General features: G+C 43.3%; 1 protein-coding gene across 1 annotated transcript in view; it reads left to right on the top strand.

The window, feature by feature from the left end:
* mdn1 (midasin AAA ATPase 1) overlaps positions 1–16925 on the top strand; it is a 50697-nt gene that overhangs the window by 995 nt on the left and 32777 nt on the right. Inside the window, exons 2-34 of the mRNA XM_053515347.1 lie at positions 502–728; positions 827–1051; positions 1147–1254; positions 1669–1861; positions 2029–2238; positions 2319–2450; positions 2557–2660; positions 3697–3811; positions 3901–4067; positions 4486–4567; positions 5262–5357; positions 5946–6058; positions 8537–8685; positions 8807–8867; positions 9205–9416; positions 9553–9656; positions 9758–9902; positions 9978–10188; positions 10311–10458; positions 10588–10695; positions 11170–11321; positions 11440–11618; positions 11716–11924; positions 12044–12190; positions 13164–13305; positions 13418–13552; positions 13694–13832; positions 14621–14759; positions 14953–15083; positions 15175–15313; positions 16059–16188; positions 16283–16546; positions 16648–16845. Of these exons, the coding sequence (XP_053371322.1) occupies positions 502–728; positions 827–1051; positions 1147–1254; positions 1669–1861; positions 2029–2238; positions 2319–2450; positions 2557–2660; positions 3697–3811; positions 3901–4067; positions 4486–4567; positions 5262–5357; positions 5946–6058; positions 8537–8685; positions 8807–8867; positions 9205–9416; positions 9553–9656; positions 9758–9902; positions 9978–10188; positions 10311–10458; positions 10588–10695; positions 11170–11321; positions 11440–11618; positions 11716–11924; positions 12044–12190; positions 13164–13305; positions 13418–13552; positions 13694–13832; positions 14621–14759; positions 14953–15083; positions 15175–15313; positions 16059–16188; positions 16283–16546; positions 16648–16845 (5014 nt within the window). The remainder of the gene's footprint in view (positions 1–501; positions 729–826; positions 1052–1146; positions 1255–1668; positions 1862–2028; positions 2239–2318; positions 2451–2556; positions 2661–3696; positions 3812–3900; positions 4068–4485; positions 4568–5261; positions 5358–5945; positions 6059–8536; positions 8686–8806; positions 8868–9204; positions 9417–9552; positions 9657–9757; positions 9903–9977; positions 10189–10310; positions 10459–10587; positions 10696–11169; positions 11322–11439; positions 11619–11715; positions 11925–12043; positions 12191–13163; positions 13306–13417; positions 13553–13693; positions 13833–14620; positions 14760–14952; positions 15084–15174; positions 15314–16058; positions 16189–16282; positions 16547–16647; positions 16846–16925) is intronic.

Genomic DNA, 16925 nt, shown 5'->3' with positions numbered 1-16925 from the left:
TTATTACATGTGTGCATGAGGTGGGAACAAAAAGCGAATTTGAAATTCTGCGTGAAAATGGGCAAATCTTCCACAGAGACGTTTCACGCGATGAGTCATTCGAGGTGTTTTGAGTGACATGCGCGGCTTAAGAAGAACATCACTGGCGAGAGATCAGGAAGACCTTCAACGAGCTCAAAACCCTTCAATCTTAGAAAATGTCAAAACTTGATGAGATGAAATTTAAGATAAAGCAACGGTCTTCACAGTGGAAGAGCCCATCATCTCCACAACCGAAAAAAGGCAAGGCAGGTTCGCAGCTCGATCAAGTGCACGCTTATTGTCTTATTCGACATTCGCGACATTGTGCAATGAGAATTCATCTCCAGCGACCAAACCGTCTATAGTGAATTTTACCGCCAGGCTTTACCGTGTTTGATTAACTTGTAAACAGAGCTAATCTCTAAACTTTTTGATACCATGTCGTGTACACGTTTTGTTAACCATCTTTCTTTCCTTTAGAGCTGGAGCCAGCAGGACAGACAGGCCATCCTGTCATGTTTGGCTCAGCTCCTGATCGAGAAGGAGTACACGCTCCTGGTCGCCCGGCACCTTCGCCCTCTCGTGCTCGACCTGCTGGAGAGGAACGCCGATCGAATCAAGAATGACGTCCGCCTCAACCACGACCTCCACGAGAGGCTGTGTGTGGCGCTCAGCAAGCTCCTCAGCGTCAGCCCTGATGCTCAGGCGTAAGCACGACTATCATTTATCACTCACGGTAACACAAGTCACACTTTAAAGCCTCCTTCTTCTGAATGCAGACGCTCATGTTCCTCTCCATGTCCAGGTTTGCGGCGAGATACTTCACCAGCGCGCCGCCTGTCTTTCAGAGACTCTTTTTTACTAGTGAAGAGGCCGCCTCTATACAGTACGGCCCCAGGCGCATGAAGCTGCGCGACCTGATGGGGGCCACGCTGCGCTTCCTTCAGAGCGACTGCGAAAAGTTCCGTGTGCTCTGGGACTGGAGCGTCTGCATCTCCCAGCTGCTCACGAGTGACGTCTTGGTCCGAGGGTACGGCTCTGAAACCAAGCTCTTGTCCGTTTTCTGTCTTTCTGACCTTGCAACCTGTCAGACGTTCATCTTTATGTTATTGTATTTGATTAAAGTTACACAGCGCAGTGCCTCGCCTTGGTGTCCCACATGACCGACAACCAGAAAACCATCTTCCTGAGGAAGGTTCTCTCCAGTGATGAGATTCTACATCTAAAAATGAAGTAAGTCACACACACTTCCTGTCTCTGTTGGACATTAAAGTAGAGATTGGGTAAAAAAAAATAATAATAAATGAAGTTATAATAAATAATAATTATGGGGGAAGACGGAGATACACCCTCTTGTATTTGAAGTTAGATTGTAGTGTTTAAAAGCTGCGTTTGTTTTTCAAGTTTGTTGCATTTCAATTAATAATTAAAGTTTTTTTTTACAATGCTTAAAATTGTAACAAAATCAGGAAAAGTGTAATATCGAATTGTGATATTTATTAAACCATGATACTTATAGAATCGCAATATTAATCGAATTGGAAGCGAGGTTTCGAGAGGTCGCTGGTGATTCCCGTCCCTACATTGAAGTGTGCTGTTGTAGTGTTTTGTTTTGGGCTTTAGTCCCCTCCGTTTGTGCATCGTCAGGTCACTAGAGGAGACTCAGCAGCTGGAGATTGAACGAGCACTGGTTTTAGCCAATCAGGGCTCGGTGATGTGGCGAGTAGAAATGGAAAATAATCTCAACAAGGGTTGGATAGGAGCAGAAGATCTCTCGCCGTGCATCACCGCAGTGTGTGGTGTAATCTTGCCCAGGCTGACGTCTCGGCAGGAAGAACAGGTATCCTCAACAATAATAATAATATGAATCATCATCATAATAATAATAATGCACATGCTTTTATAGTATTTTTATAGTATCGGCTCTCGATATGGGATTTGCAAAATCCTCCTGTTGATTCTCCATTATTAGTTGTAACCCAGGTGTAATAGTGTTCTCGCTTGCAGACGTCCTTAAGAACGCTGGTGCTGGTCGACTCGACGTGTCGAAACCTAAGGAGGCTCGCCATGGCCGTGGCGTCCCAGAAGCCCGTTCTTCTTGAAGGTCCCATCGGATGCGGGAAAACCGCTCTGGTCGAGTATTTAGCGACTGCTACAGGGCACGTTAAATCCCCCAGCATCCTCAAGGTTCAACTGGGAGATCAGACCGACAGCAAGGTCAGGGTCGCGACTTCCTGATTTATTTATTTTAAATCAGTCTAAATCCGACAGACTCGAATGATGATGTCTGTTTTCAGATGTTGCTCGGGATGTACAGATGCACGGACGTCCCAGGCAAGTTTGTGTGGCAGCCCGGGTCGCTCACTCAGGCCGTCTCCAAGGGGTACTGGATCCTCCTGGAGGACATCGACCACGCACCGCTGGATGTGGTGAGCCTTCCAGCAAAAACACAAAGGGCCTGTTAGGCCTTTTTTTCTTCTCTTTTCTCCCTGACAGTTTTTACAGAGTTGTCGTGTTGTCTCGCGCGCTGTTCAGATATCCGTGCTGCTGCCGCTGATGGAGAACAAGAAGCTGACCATTCCAGGTCGAGAGGACTGCATTCAGGTTGCCCCTGGCTTCCAGTTCTTTGCTACGAGACGGTAAGAAACAGTAACAGAGGGGAAAAAACTTAGATTTTGCATAATCAGTAAGACTAGCGGGTGGCGAAATAAAAGGGTTTTCGTCTTTTGTGGTGGTTTGTAAGAAATGTAAACGAGCAACACCCGTGAACCGTCTTTGGTACTTTATGCGTGATTGATTGATTTTTTTTTATTTATTTATTATTGTTTTTTTTTTATTAACATATACACTTTGGTACGTGCAGGTCTTAATAGGTGCGTGAACTACTGAAAAATATTATAATAATCATGAAAATTTAACCGAGTAAAAAAATGAAGAAATAACCGATAAGGTTTGTTTTGCGTAAAAGCCCACCCCCCCTTTTCCCCCCTCTCTTCTGCGGGTGTGCGAAGGGGCGAGGCAGGCAATAATTAATGTTAACGAATCTTGGGCTTTCTCCGTGTTAAAAATCCTCCCCTTTCTCCCTCCTTTAACCCTCTCCTACCTTATTTTCTAAAGAAAGTCACCCCTTTTCCTGTAAGACCTCGAGTGAACCCATTACAACATCAAATGTAAAACTACAAAGGTCTTGATTAAAGCGCATGCTCGTTTAAACGTGATTTTTTTTAATGCTTTTTGATTAATTCTTAAACGCTATATTTGTAACACTAGTAACGTAATGTTGACTACATTAATAACTGTAATCAAATCACATGCATTTTAAAATTGTAACCTCTTACTACTCTGTATATCACTTATAATACCATGCAGGGTTGCAAGTGCTCCCTCTAGTGGTGTACGAGTTAATATACAGGTGTGAACAACTGTGAAATATTATGCAAAACAAACCTCATCAGTTATTTCCACGCAATTAATTCATGATTAATCGCTGACGTTCCTAATTTGCTTTATGGTTTTTATCAACATAGACACCTGGGTATGGAAGGTAAGGTAAGAGTAGGAGTGTTACGCAAGCAGTCTGTTTCATTTGGTGGGATTTTTTTAATTTGAAAAAGAATTGTTCGTTAAAACTTGACTGATAAAACGGTGCAGTGACGTGTTGCGGTTGTGATTCAGGATGTTCCACAGCGGCGGAGTGTGGCACCGGCCTCAGAGCACACACGCGGCTTTACTGGACAAGTACTGGAACAAGCTTCAGATCGGGAATATGACCAGAGAGGAGCTCAAACAGGCACGCGTTTATAGATTCTAATATTATCATAGTTATATACTTAATTATCATTTTTAACTCTGTGAGATTTTCTTTTTGCTTTCTCGTAGGTTGTGCTAAATAAGTACCCTAACTTATCCATGGTGTTGGATCGGTTACTGGACATTTATTGCCAGCTGACCGGAGACAGACACCAAGCCGCCGTCCCCGTCTCCTGCCCACAGAACCCAGGCGAGGACCGGACCGCGCCGCTGGAAGGCAGAGAACTCTGTATGAGGTAAAGTTAACACGAAAAAGCACTTTGTGACACTGACTGACCCTGAACCGGATCTTGCTTGGACTCCCTCCAGAGTTGTAGCGATTGTTTTTTTTTTTTTGTTGTTTTTTTTAGTTAAGGAGAAATCAATCCACACCAACGGGGGTGATGTATTGATCGAAGCCATTATGTGGCCCAAAAAAAGAAAATGCTGTAATCTCATAATACCTTGATCTGATTTTGCCTGAATACCTACTGATTGTAGATCTCTCTCTCTCTCTCTCTCTCTCTCTCTCTCTCGCCTGAATGTATCTAGGAAATGTGTGAATGAAATACAGTTTATGGTAAAGGATTACTGTGTTCGCTGTAACAATGTAGAGAAATGGATTTCAAGTGTATTTAAGAGTCAGAGGTGTGTGTGTGTGTGTGTCGTGAACAGGGATTTGCTGAAGTGGTGTGAGAGAATATGCGTGAACTTCGACAGCTCCTCCCCAAATACGGCGCAGAACGTCTTCCTGGAGGTGAGTCTGACTTTACCTCGTTACAGCCGCTCATAATGGCGTCTCCGTAAACGGGCGAGTCGAGCGAGGATCAGGAGGTGTGTGTGAAGAGTTGTGTGAAGTACATTTTTATATATAATGAAACTTGAATATAAAAAAATAACGAGGAAACTTGTATATAAAGTTAAAACGAGGGATGGTTTTGAAAGAAATTCCTTAATTTTATTTGGTTTAGTATCGCAAATATCACACAACTTATCAATAATCAATGAATAATTGATGTAAACAAGACGCTCCTTTAGAACCACAGTGTCTGGAATTTTCCAAAACCGCTCAGTACCTGAAATGCAAGTGTACAAGTTGATGTACAGATGTAAACTACTGAGAAATATTATGCAAAACAATCTTATCGGTTACGCCTACATTTAGTTTTTCGGTTAACCGCAATCAATCAATTCACAATTAATCATTAATATGTCGAGTCTGCTGTCATATACTGTGTTTACTTAAAGGAAATCTGATTCATTTCAACATACTGATTGAGCTACGTTTCTCCATTACAAACTGAAGGAGCTGTGGTGTGAAAAAGTGAAATATTAAAATGCATAATAATAATAATGATATGTAATTACTTTGTTTGCTGATGTTAAAGACTAATTATGATCACTATTTTTGTGTGTGTTAATAAAATCCCGTGTGTGTGTGTGTGCTCCAGGCTCTGGACTGCTTCACCGCCATGCTGTCGAAAGCAGAGAGCCGACTAAAGCTAGCCGAGATCATCGGCACCAGGCTCAACATCTCCAAAGAGAAGGTAAGAATAATAATAAAAAATAATAATAAAAAAAATATAGTATTGTGCAAAAGTCTTAGGCACCATATTATATGCTGTACCAATTTTGTTATGTATGTTTATCATGTCTGCATAATTATGTACAAAATCATTAAGTATTTCATATATAACTTAATATAAATTAATAAATAAATAACATTACAGGAGAATAAATGCATGACTGAAAGTTTTTAGATGGAAACAAAAACCTAATGTACGCTCCTTTGTTTCCATCTGAAACTCGTCTGTTGTGTACTATATAATTTTTCTTTACAGCCGTGCATATATTCTTATGTAATGTTATTTATTTATTAATTTTTAAAATGATTTCGTACATAATTATGCAGACGTGATAAACATATATAACAGAATTGGTACAGAACATAATATGGTGCCTAAGACTTTTGCACACTACTGTGTATATTTTACATTTCTAATTTCTGTAGCGATTCTTCACATGAATAGACTCACGTCTGAGTCTAGCAGGTTAAATAAGACTCAAGCCAGCCTGTCAGGTTTTTGTGCCTATGTCGGATAAAATGTCCCACGCTCGTCAATTTGTTGTTTCAGGCTCAGCATTTCTGTCAGATGTACCAGCCTGCCATCAGTATCACCGAGCTGGAGGTGACTGTAGGACGCTCCATGTTGCTGCGGAAACAGAGCGACGCCGTGCGCCTCCATGTGTAAGAGCTCACCTCGTCTCACCTCGTCTCACCCCGCACTTCTCTTTATCTCCATGTCTGTCTCTCTCCCCATCTGTCTCCGGGCTATTATGGACAGTTTTGGTTTAGGTGCCAGCCGTTTTCCCCCCTGCTGGTAAATTGAGTAAACATTGAATTGATTGCTCGCTGTATCGGCGCAGCCCTCGGCACATCAGACAGACGAGGCGAACGTGCTGAACGGCAGCTTCCGGGAGTCCAGGGTCGTTTCAGGAGCTCTTTTAATACTAATAAGACAACAAGACAAGTCTTATGAAACACCAGAGAATGTTCGTTAAAGGGGTCATATAGGCCTACATGCACTTTTTTAAGCTGTTTGGACTGAACTGTGTGTTAGGAGAGTGCATACACAACTACTCTACGATGATAAAGAGCCGCCCAGTGGTTTTCTTTTCATTTATTAAAATAACATGCCCCATCTGAAATCAGGCCAATCGCAAATGCCTTGCCGTGTGATGCCATACCGACAGAGGCCGCTCCTACACAAGTTGATTGACACTGGTGTTTTAGCAAAGACCCGCCCCGAGTGAGAAGAAGCTGTCGGCCATTGTTTTTCGCCGCTGGAGCAAAATGTCGCCTAAGCGAGTGTTGTGTACAGTTGTTGGGTGTAATAGCGAACACAGCAGTCGTCATTCACTACCTAGGGTTAGTGACCTAGGGTACCTACCTAGGGTTAGGTATCTGAGCCACTGAGGACGCAGTGGCTGAATTTAGTTTTTAAAGCTAACGTCCCCGCCGATTTACCTAAATGCGTTCATGTTTGCGATAATCATTTTTCACCAGACTGCTTTATAAACGCGGGTCAATATAAAGCAGGTTTTACTAGGAAGCTGCTCCTAAAAATGGATCTGTACTAACGCTTCGTGTTCCTGCTTTATCTTCACCAGGCTCAGTGAGTAATTCCTTTTTCTATGAATCTTTGCGAATCGCCTTTTCTAATAATCACGATGAATGCGGAGTGTAAGTTAACTCACACTCTCATAGAACATGGTTATGGCTTCTTCTCTATGTACATCCGTCTCTATATAATCCCTAATCGCCCGTTTATAATAAACAATGCATTAAGGTGATTGTCTAGTTGCAAACTGTGTACGTAGTCGGAAAACTATATTATGCTTACCTTTGTTACGTTAGATGGTTTATAACGATGTCTGTCGAAGATTAGGAAGTCATGTAAACACATCAGTAAACACATCGCGTCCGTATCTCTCTCAGTAAGTTTCTCCGCTTTTTGTTGTTGTTGCTCGCGGCAGCATAACAGCCCGTTAATTCATGCCCATGCAGTGATGAGAAAGACAAATCGAGTCGATGCATGTCCATTCCTTTAATTTCTGCGTTGTCAGGCGATATTACAAACTTCTGCGTAGGTTCCGTACTTAAATCAAACCAAAAACGACTGAAGAAAACAGGCTCGGGCTCTATATTCCATAGTTTTCCAGTTTGGACTGCATTACCCACAAAGCACTGCGTTGTGTGCAATGCTTTGTGGGTAATGCAGTCCAAAGCATTGCCTGCACTGGACTACACTTCCGTGGCTATACCCCACGTGTGTTGTGAAGACACGCCCCACAGAACGGGGGGGGGGCGGGCTCAGCAGAGATTATGAGCATTTAAATTAGCATGTACAGGAACAGGTTGCTGAGAACAGAGCTAGTTTTTACCAGGTAAAAGTAGTGTTTTTTTTACACAATCCTTTTGAATTTTTAATTAACGTATAATACAAACTTTTCATTAGAACCCTAAAGATCATATTAACATTTAATGAAAAATATGATGTGTAGGACCTTTAAGGGATAAATCGTCTTTAAACCAATGTTTAATTAACTGCTAGGAAAGTATGTTAATTTGTGTGCGTGTAAAAAAATTGTATATTATCATTTAGTTAGTTTATTATTATTGTATAGTCTAAACCAGTAAATAAAATAAATAAATCTCTGTATATCTTGTAAATAAATCAAATAATTTATTAAGAAGTTATTCACGTTTAAATAGCATATGTTTTATAATGGTGTCAGTTTTGGTTCCAATATATATTCAATACTAAACATTTTCAGTTTAAAATTCCCTCAGTAGCAGCAACAGGTATCCGAGGTGCTTATGTTACCATGGTAACGCATGGAGGAAGTGACGTCACTGGTGTGACTTTGCATTTTGTGTTCCGAATGGTGGAATATTGTCGAGGGAAAGTTCCCTGAACACGGAGCAGGAAGTAGGGAGCACCCTATGAAGTGCACTTCGGAATGGAACACAGCTCATGTCATTTTTGTGTTTGATCTCGTCTGATCTGACGTCCACATGCTCTGCTGTCGAGAGGAAGATAAACAATGCCTGAACAATACAGACGAGCTTAAGGCTGCTATCAAAGCAACCTGGTCTGTAATTCATGCTAAAGAAGCCACGGCCATGTATTAGGTGCATAAATCACACATGTTTTCCTTACAGAGATAAGCAAACGTTTGCTGCCACGCGTCCCTCCTCGGTGCTCCTGGAACAGCTGGCCGTGTGCGTCACGAAAGGTGAACCCGTGTTGCTGGTCGGAGAAACGGGCACGGGGAAGACCTCCACCGTGCAGTACCTTGCTGGATTAACAGGCGAGCGGGATTGTCTCTCCTTTCATCTTACAGTTTCCATGATCTAATATATATTATAATACATTTTATAATAAATATGAGTCATTTTTTTAAATTTGTTTTTTATTTTCAATGTCTTCAGGACACAAGCTGCGTGTGATCAACATGAACCAGCAGAGTGACACTGCGGATCTCCTAGGAGGGTGAGTGTGGGGTAGTTATAAGTTATAAAAGTTCAAGGATCAAGAAGCAAATACTGGTTTGTTTTATCTTTTTTTTTCTTCTCTTTTTTTCAACTTTTTCTAAAAGCTTTATTTAACTTGTGGTGGAAAACTGTTACACGCTGCTGAAACTGGAGACTCCTTTCAAATAATAATAAAAAAAATGGAATAAACTTCTCCTTTCAACTTTACTCATATCAACTCTAATAATTATTACATGATTGCTTTAGTAAATAACACAAAAATCTGTTCAATCAGATGACCTATTAAAAAAGCATCTGTAAATTGAATTATTAAAAAGTAATTTTGTGTGTGTCAGGTACAAACCTGTGGATCATAAGCTCATCCTGTTGCCCCTGCGCGAGGCGTTCGAGGATTTGTTCTCTCAGACGTACTCACGCAAGCAGAACCTCACCTTCCTGGGTCACGTGCAGACCTGCTTCCGAGGCAAACGCTGGCAGGACCTCCTCAAGCTCATGGACCACGTCTGCAAGTCGGCTCTCACCAAGGAGCTGCAGGACAAGCCCAATGGTGACCCTAGTCCGTTCTGACACTTAAAACATGTTGAAACTGTATCTAAATAAAAGGAAGAAGGGTTACACGTGTGTGTGTGTGTGTGTGTGTGTGTGTGTGTGTGTGTGTGTGTGTGTGTGTGTGTTGTGATCAGCTTCGATGCTGCAGCAGCAGTGGGAGGCACTCGCTCTGAGACTCAGTCAGACTCAGGAGCAGATCCGAGCTCGGGAATCGGCGCTGGTATTCGCCTTCGTCGAGGTAAAAGCACAAAAACCATACGCTTAGCGGTTAAAAAAAAATGTTTGGGTACATTAAAAACGAATAAACAAAGAAGTCGTGTCCACTATTGTCGTGTTTAGGGTACGCTGGCGCAGGCGGTCAAAAAGGGAGAGTGGATCCTGCTCGACGAGATCAACCTGGCTGCAGCCGAGACCCTGGAGTGTCTGAGCGGGCTGCTGGAGGGAAGCGCCGGCTCTCTGGTGCTGCTCGACCGAGGAGATACGGGTGAGCCGAATACACGACCGCAGATTATCTCTGTTTTACAAAATGACCAACGCTAACACAAATTCACGCGTGCAGAACCCCTAGTGCGCAACTCGGACTTCCGCCTGTTCGCCTGCATGAACCCGGCCACCGACGTAGGCAAGAGAAACCTGCCCCTGGGAATCCGCAACCGGTTTACCGAGCTGTACGTGGAGGAGCTGGAGAGCGAGGGCGACTTGCGCATCCTTGTCTCGGATTATCTCAAAGGCCTCAACTTGAACAGGAGCACCTTACATGGAATCATCAGGTTTGCCAACCGACCCGTTTCATCCTCCTCATCTGTAGTTCCAGCAGGCGCCGCTTGTGTAAAAGTGAAAATTTCTATTTCAACTCCAAAGTTATTCTTGCTTGTTTTTTATTTTTGTGCAGCTTTTATCTGGCCATTCGTAAGGAGGCGAAGTCACGTTTAGTTGACGGCACGGGCCACAAGCCTCACTACAGTTTACGCACGCTGTGCCGTGCTCTCAAGTACGCCGCCGCTAACCCCTGCTACAGCGTCCAGCGCTCCCTCTATGAGGTGAGGATGTCCTCTCTTTACTATCCATCCAGAAAACATCTTTAGTTTTAGGTATAATTTAGAAAATCTTTAGTTTTGCATTCTGAGCTCAAAGTGTTTTTGTGTGCGTTTTTGTGCGTATGTGTGCAGGGTTTTTGTTTGAGCTTTCTAACACAGCTGGACCGCAGTTCTCATCCCGTGGTGGAGAAATTGGTGCAGCAGTACATTTTGGGTGGAAACATCAAGTGTCTCAAACAGGTACCAGAGTGCAGTGTTTTAAAACATTTAGCAAGAAGCTGTGATTGTAATCTTTGCTACGGTCAATTTCTCCCTTACAAACATTTGAGGTACAAATTTCCACAGATACGAATATTCGTAGATGCGAACAAATCGCGGAAGTAGCTAATGTGTATTGTACAAATAATATACACTGTAGTGCACCAGGTATCAATATTTACAAAATATTTGCCCTTTGGCTTCTTTAAAATGAGGTCAGCTGACCACACTGCATCACCGGGATTCCCCTCGTAGTTCGGAGGCGCAGTCTTGCGAGAGTATAATGTGTGTTTTTTTTATTATTTATTTATGCTTTATGTTGTATATCTGTGTCAAAGTTGTATAAGACTCGCTTTGTCAGAGTTACAAACGAATCCGACTTATAAACGGAACTCGTTCGTAAGTAGGGACTTACTGTACGTTTTACAACTTTTACCTTTTTTTCTATCTTTTCAGCCAATCCCTGAGCCCCGTGCCCATGGTTGTCTGCAGATAGAAGGCTACTGGTTGAGTCAGGGTGACATGGACCCAGCACTAGACCCAAGCTACATCCTCACTCCCTCTGTGCGCCTTAACCTGCGAGATCTGGCTCGTGTGGTGGCTGCTGGGTAATCACGTCACGCTCTTTGACACACCCCTGACTAATATTCCGGCAGAGATGAGATTCTGTGTTAGAGGAACTAAACCTTTTTTCTTTTTTTTGTTATTTGACGTTCTGGTGTTCAGCATCCACCCAGTGCTGATCCAAGGTGAAACATCGGTCGGAAAAACCAGCCTGGTCAGATGGCTAGCGGGCGCCACGGGGAACCAGTGCGTGAGGATCAATAACCACGAGCACACGGACATCCAGGAGTACATCGGCTGTTACTCGTCCGACGAGCATGGGAAGCTCGTCTTCAAAGAAGGTGCAGAGGATTTGTTCGGGATCTTTATCTAGACGTGTGTATAATGTATAAAAATGTGTGAAGTACGAGAGTGTAATCTAGTTTGTGTGTTCCGTAGGCGTCCTGATTGATGCCATGCGCAAAGGCTATTGGATAATCCTGGACGAGCTGAACCTTGCCCCCACCGACGTCCTTGAGGCCTTGAACAGGCTGCTGGATGATAACAGGGAGCTCTTCATCGCCGAGACACAGGAAGTAGTAAAAGCCCATCCGAGATTCATGCTCTTTGCTACCCAGAATCCCCCTGGTCTCTACGGTGGCAGAAAGGTACAGAGAGTGTTTAGAAACTGTTCATAACAATTAGAGTGTTTTGTCTTTCTTTTGAAAGTTGTGTTAGCTGTAACGTAGCATCTTGTAGATCTGCTAACTGATTTGTCTTGTCATAGGTCTTGTCCAGGGCGTTCAGGAATCGCTTCGTAGAGCTGCATTTTGACGAGCTGCCCAGTAAAGAGCTGGAGACCATTCTTCACCAGCGCTGCAGCCTTCCTCCATCGTACTGCACCAAACTGGTCAAAGTCATGCAGAACCTTCAGGTGAGGGCCGCAGAAGAACAATGATGACACGATGACGCAGGAGAAAATAATAAGGGCTAATAAATAACATATAGATAAAGAAATGTTGTACAAAACCGTTTAGAGTGGTAAGAAATCACATTTAAGCAACGTTCTGAATAATTTATAGTTAACTGCCTAAAAACTAAGGTAGTCCCTGACTTACGAACATTCGAGTAATGAATTTTCGCAGATATGAACAGACCGCGGTTCATACTTAACATTTGTACAGTAGTTGTGAACAAATTATGGAAGTAGCTTACGTGTATTATAAAAAAAAACGTCGGTCCTGATGGTGAATAATCCTAATTTCGGAAAATCCTCAGCTAAACAGAGTTCGCAGTCCAATACAGTGGAGAACAGCTTTCAGACAAAATGCTGTTCAGGATCCGCCTCGTGGCTTAAAGGATTCGTATGCTTTATATTGTAAAGTGAAACCTTGGATTACGGACCATTCGTAAATTTCAGGTCATGGCCCCTCCCAAACCTTGGCTTTGACATATGATAATAGTCAAAACCCGACTACAAAATTTAAAATAAAAAAAGGTTTTGTTTATTCAGTTATTTATTAAAAATGATCTATTGCCACCCACTTGCAGAACCGTCACACATCGGTTAAACCCTGTGTTAAGGTTTGTTTTGCACAATATTTGTCTGTAGTTCGTTTATCTAATTACTCACCACAAGAGGGCGCACTTGTCCAGTTTGTTCATACTAATGAATTTGTAAGTTCCATCACAACCCTCTAGGGTGCTGCGCCACACTTATTATAAAATACTTATTTTTAAAATTTCTCCGTAGCTCATGTATATATTAATGTGGGTACCACAAGAGGGCACATTGGTTCAGTTGGTTTAGACTAAATAATTTGCTTCACATGATTCATAAAAAAATATATATTTTTTAAAATAAATAAATAGTAATCTCCTAAAACATTTCTGCGTGTGTGTTTTAGTCCTTGCGGCGTGGATCCAGCGTGTTCGCCGGGAAGCGTGGTTACATCACCCTCAGAGATCTGTTCCGATGGGCCGAGCGCTACAGACTGCAGGAACAGAACGACTCGTCACGCGACTGGCTGCAGCATCTGGCCGACGACGGTAACTCTGACTTTAAAACATTTAATACGTGTTTGTTTGCATCAAATAATTTTTCTGTCATTTGAAATCGTCTCTGATTTTGATTCGAGTTGTTTTTACTCGGCGTGACCAGGGTACATGCTGCTGGCGGGCCGCGTCCGTAAACCAGAGGAGGCTTTAACCATCCAGAACATCCTGGAGAAGCACTTTAAGAGGACAGTTAACCCGGATGCGCTGTTCTCTGAGGCTCAGGTCACCACCCAGTTTAGTAAGTTCAACCCAGGACAAGCATTTGTACTTTGGAAAGCAACCTCTGATTACACAAATTCTATGTATGTATCAGGGGTTAAGTGAAATTTCAATTTGTCACTGGTGGTTAAAGCTGTGTGTGTGTGTGTGTGATCGTCAGATCCGTCCGTGGCTTGCATTGCTGGCATGCCGGAGGAGTTCGGTCACGTGGTTTGGACCGAAGGCATGAGGAGACTCGCCGTGCTGGTGGGTCGCGCCCTCCGTTTCGGAGAGTCCGTCCTGCTGGTGGGAGACACTGGGTAATAACATGATCCCTAAAACATACTAAAACCATCGTAACTGATGATCCACAAAGGAAACAGGATCTGTTTCACTCCTCGTCCAAACACACTGTTTTAGTGTCTATGTAAATAAGCCACACCCCAGCAGCGAGCAGCACAGCTGAACAACACACTGGGGGAGGGGCTTTTCTTATATGAGGTCACATCAGGTGGAAAATCCAATTGGTTTGTTTGAGCCTCTGCAAATACAAAAGTGGAATAAAAAAAAAACAGGGATTTTTTTTTTTTACTTACAAAAAAATAATTGTGAATTTTCTGTAATATGTGCCCTTTAACTCTGGTTTGCCAAAGCTTTGCCTGAGACCTTTTTCTTACTGCTACATGATGACGATTCAGCTTCCTAAATGATCCTTAGGAAGAAAAAAGCCGCCATGACACATTTGAGTGTGTGTATGTATATAATTTTCATCATAGGTATACCTCAACTATAAGAGACAAAATAAGAAAAAATAATCCAGAAAATCACATTGTAGGATTTTTCATGAATTAATTGGTAAATTCCTCTGTTAAATAAGTATTTGGTCACCTACAAACAAATCATCTCAGTATCAACTGTTCATAGGAGAAACAGTTAAAAATAAAATCTAGAAATAAAAATCTAAAACGACATTTTTTCGAATGGAGTTAGAAAGTGATTCCAAACCTTGGTGTATATATAGTGATCCATTTGTTATATATATAAAGTCATAAATGATGACGTGTATGAACCCCATGACCATACAATTGTCTGAATTGTGTCTCTACAGATGTGGTAAGACCACAATATGCCAGCTGTTCGCCGCTCTGGCCAGACAGAAGTTTTTCGCTGTGAACTGCCACCTGCACATGGAGACGTCCGATTTCCTGGGCGGTTTGCGGCCGGTCCGACACACAGGAACTGGCCAGGTGAGATAAACAAGCACCGCGCTGCTTATAGAGAGCACTGATGAGTAAGAGAGAACTATAACAGATCAAGTTTTGATAGAACACATAACATGCCGGGGTCAGACGGTCAGTCCAGAGACGTAGACGAGAAGAATCTGGTCTGTTATAAACCAGTGTGAGCACCCAGTTTGAGGTTTTTGTTTATGTTTTTAAGTCGGATGCTGAAGACGGGCGTTTGTTCGAGTGGCGCGACGGTCCCCTGGTGCTTGCGATGAAACAGGACGGAGTGTTTTTGATGGACGAGATCTCGCTGGCTGATGACTCTGTGTTGGAGAGACTCAACAGGTGGGGGGACAATATAACCACTCTGGGATTCATTCATATTTCTCCTCCTCAACTCGGGTATAAAAAAAGGTTTGTTCCCTGGTTTCCGCAGCGTCCTGGAAACGGAGAAGTCTCTGGTCCTGGCAGAGAAAGGCAGCGGCGACGACGACGACGTCGAGCTCATCATCGCCGGGAAGAAATTCCGACTGGTTGCCACTATGAATCCCGGTGGAGACTTTGGCAAAAAAGAGGTTCGTCCTGAAATAAAAAACAAGCTGATTAGATTAAGGAGAATAAAATTTTGTTTGTTTAATTTGGTGTAGCGCTGATGTACTCGTCCTATCATCCGGAGATCGCTAGTTCGACTCCCAGGTGATGCTGTAACCTTGCGCAGCCTGAGGTCTAGAGAGAGAGAGAGAGAGCTGATTGGCCGAGTGGGAAGGGGTAAGAGATACTTAGTGCTCTCGCGTTAATTACGGCTCTACAGCCAATCAGCTGTCGTCCGAGTGTGTTACTCCGCCCCCAAACGGTGCGCGAGCGAGCAGTTCGAAAAAAGATGCGGGCGGCTGGCGTCACGTGGTTCGGAGGAAACACGTGATAGTCTTCAGAGAGCCTCCCTGACTCACTGGTAGTAGTAGACGGCTTAATGTGGGGGCCCCCTAGTGACGGGGAGGAATTGGAGATGACTAAATTAGGGAGAAAAATCTGGGAAAAAATATAAAAAATTTATTTATTTATAATTTGACAGGCATGCATATATTCTCCCGTAATGTTACTTATTTATTCATTTTTAAGGTATATATGGAAATGCTGAATGAGTTCGTACATAATTATGCAGACATGATAAACATAAGTAACAAAACTGGTACAGCATATAATATGGTGCCTAAGACTTTTGCACAGTATTGTGTGTATACAGTATATATATATATATATATATATGAGTGTGTGTGTGTGTAAATTTTTGTGTAAAACTGTATCTTCTCGTATGTCCAGCTGTCTCCAGCGTTGAGGAACAGGTTCACGGAGATCTGGTGTCCGCAGTCTAACAGCCGCGGTGATTTGATCCAGATCGTTCAGCACAACTTGCGAGCAGGTCTCTCCTTAGACCAGCACGATCACCAAGGTGGGAACACAAGGCCAAGCATGAGCGTTTCATCAACACAACTTTTTTTTTTCAGCGCCTAACTATGCTCTTGTCTCCTCCCATGTCTCTTTAGGTAAGGACGTGGCCGAGCTCATGTTGGACTTTATCGACTGGCTGACCAATCAGGAGTTTGGAAGGCGATGCATCCTAAGCGTAAGGGACATCCTGTCATGGGTGGACTTCATGAATGCCGTGTGTGAGAAGGATGAGGACCGGAACGAGAGCAACTTCTTGGGTTTGGAGGAGACGGAGGAGCCGGAGTGGGACCAGAGGCTGGACACGGTCACCGCCTTCATCCACGCTGCCTGCCTCGTTTACATCGATGGCATCGGATCAGGTGAGCGCTGAACAACGTGATATTGTTAATAGGTGAGAACGAACGTGCATGATTTGATCTGTGATGGTTTATGTAATACCCTGATCCTTCCTGCTCTTCAGGGACGACGGTATCGGCGGCGGAGAATGTAGCGACGGCGAGAAAGACATGTCTGCATTTTCTGGAGAGGAAGCTACGGCGGATCACTAAGCTGGACGATAAAATGCAGGAGGCTCTGAGGGTTTACGACACCGGTTTGCTCAGAGAGCCGCGCTGGGGCGACGACTTCTTCGGCATCGAGCCTTTCTACATCCTCGCTGGTGAGCGGTGCTCATTACTGTCGGTCTCTCACTAGCAGCGCTAACATGCGTTTTTAAGCCTCCGCTTAAGAGGAATGTCT

The sequence above is a fragment of the Clarias gariepinus genome, chromosome 2, assembly GCF_024256425.1.
Source record: "Clarias gariepinus isolate MV-2021 ecotype Netherlands chromosome 2, CGAR_prim_01v2, whole genome shotgun sequence".
Classification (NCBI taxonomy): domain Eukaryota; kingdom Metazoa; phylum Chordata; class Actinopteri; order Siluriformes; family Clariidae; genus Clarias; species Clarias gariepinus.
The sequence above is the reverse complement of the archived record's forward strand: the minus strand, read 5'-3'. Positions and strand labels throughout refer to the sequence as shown.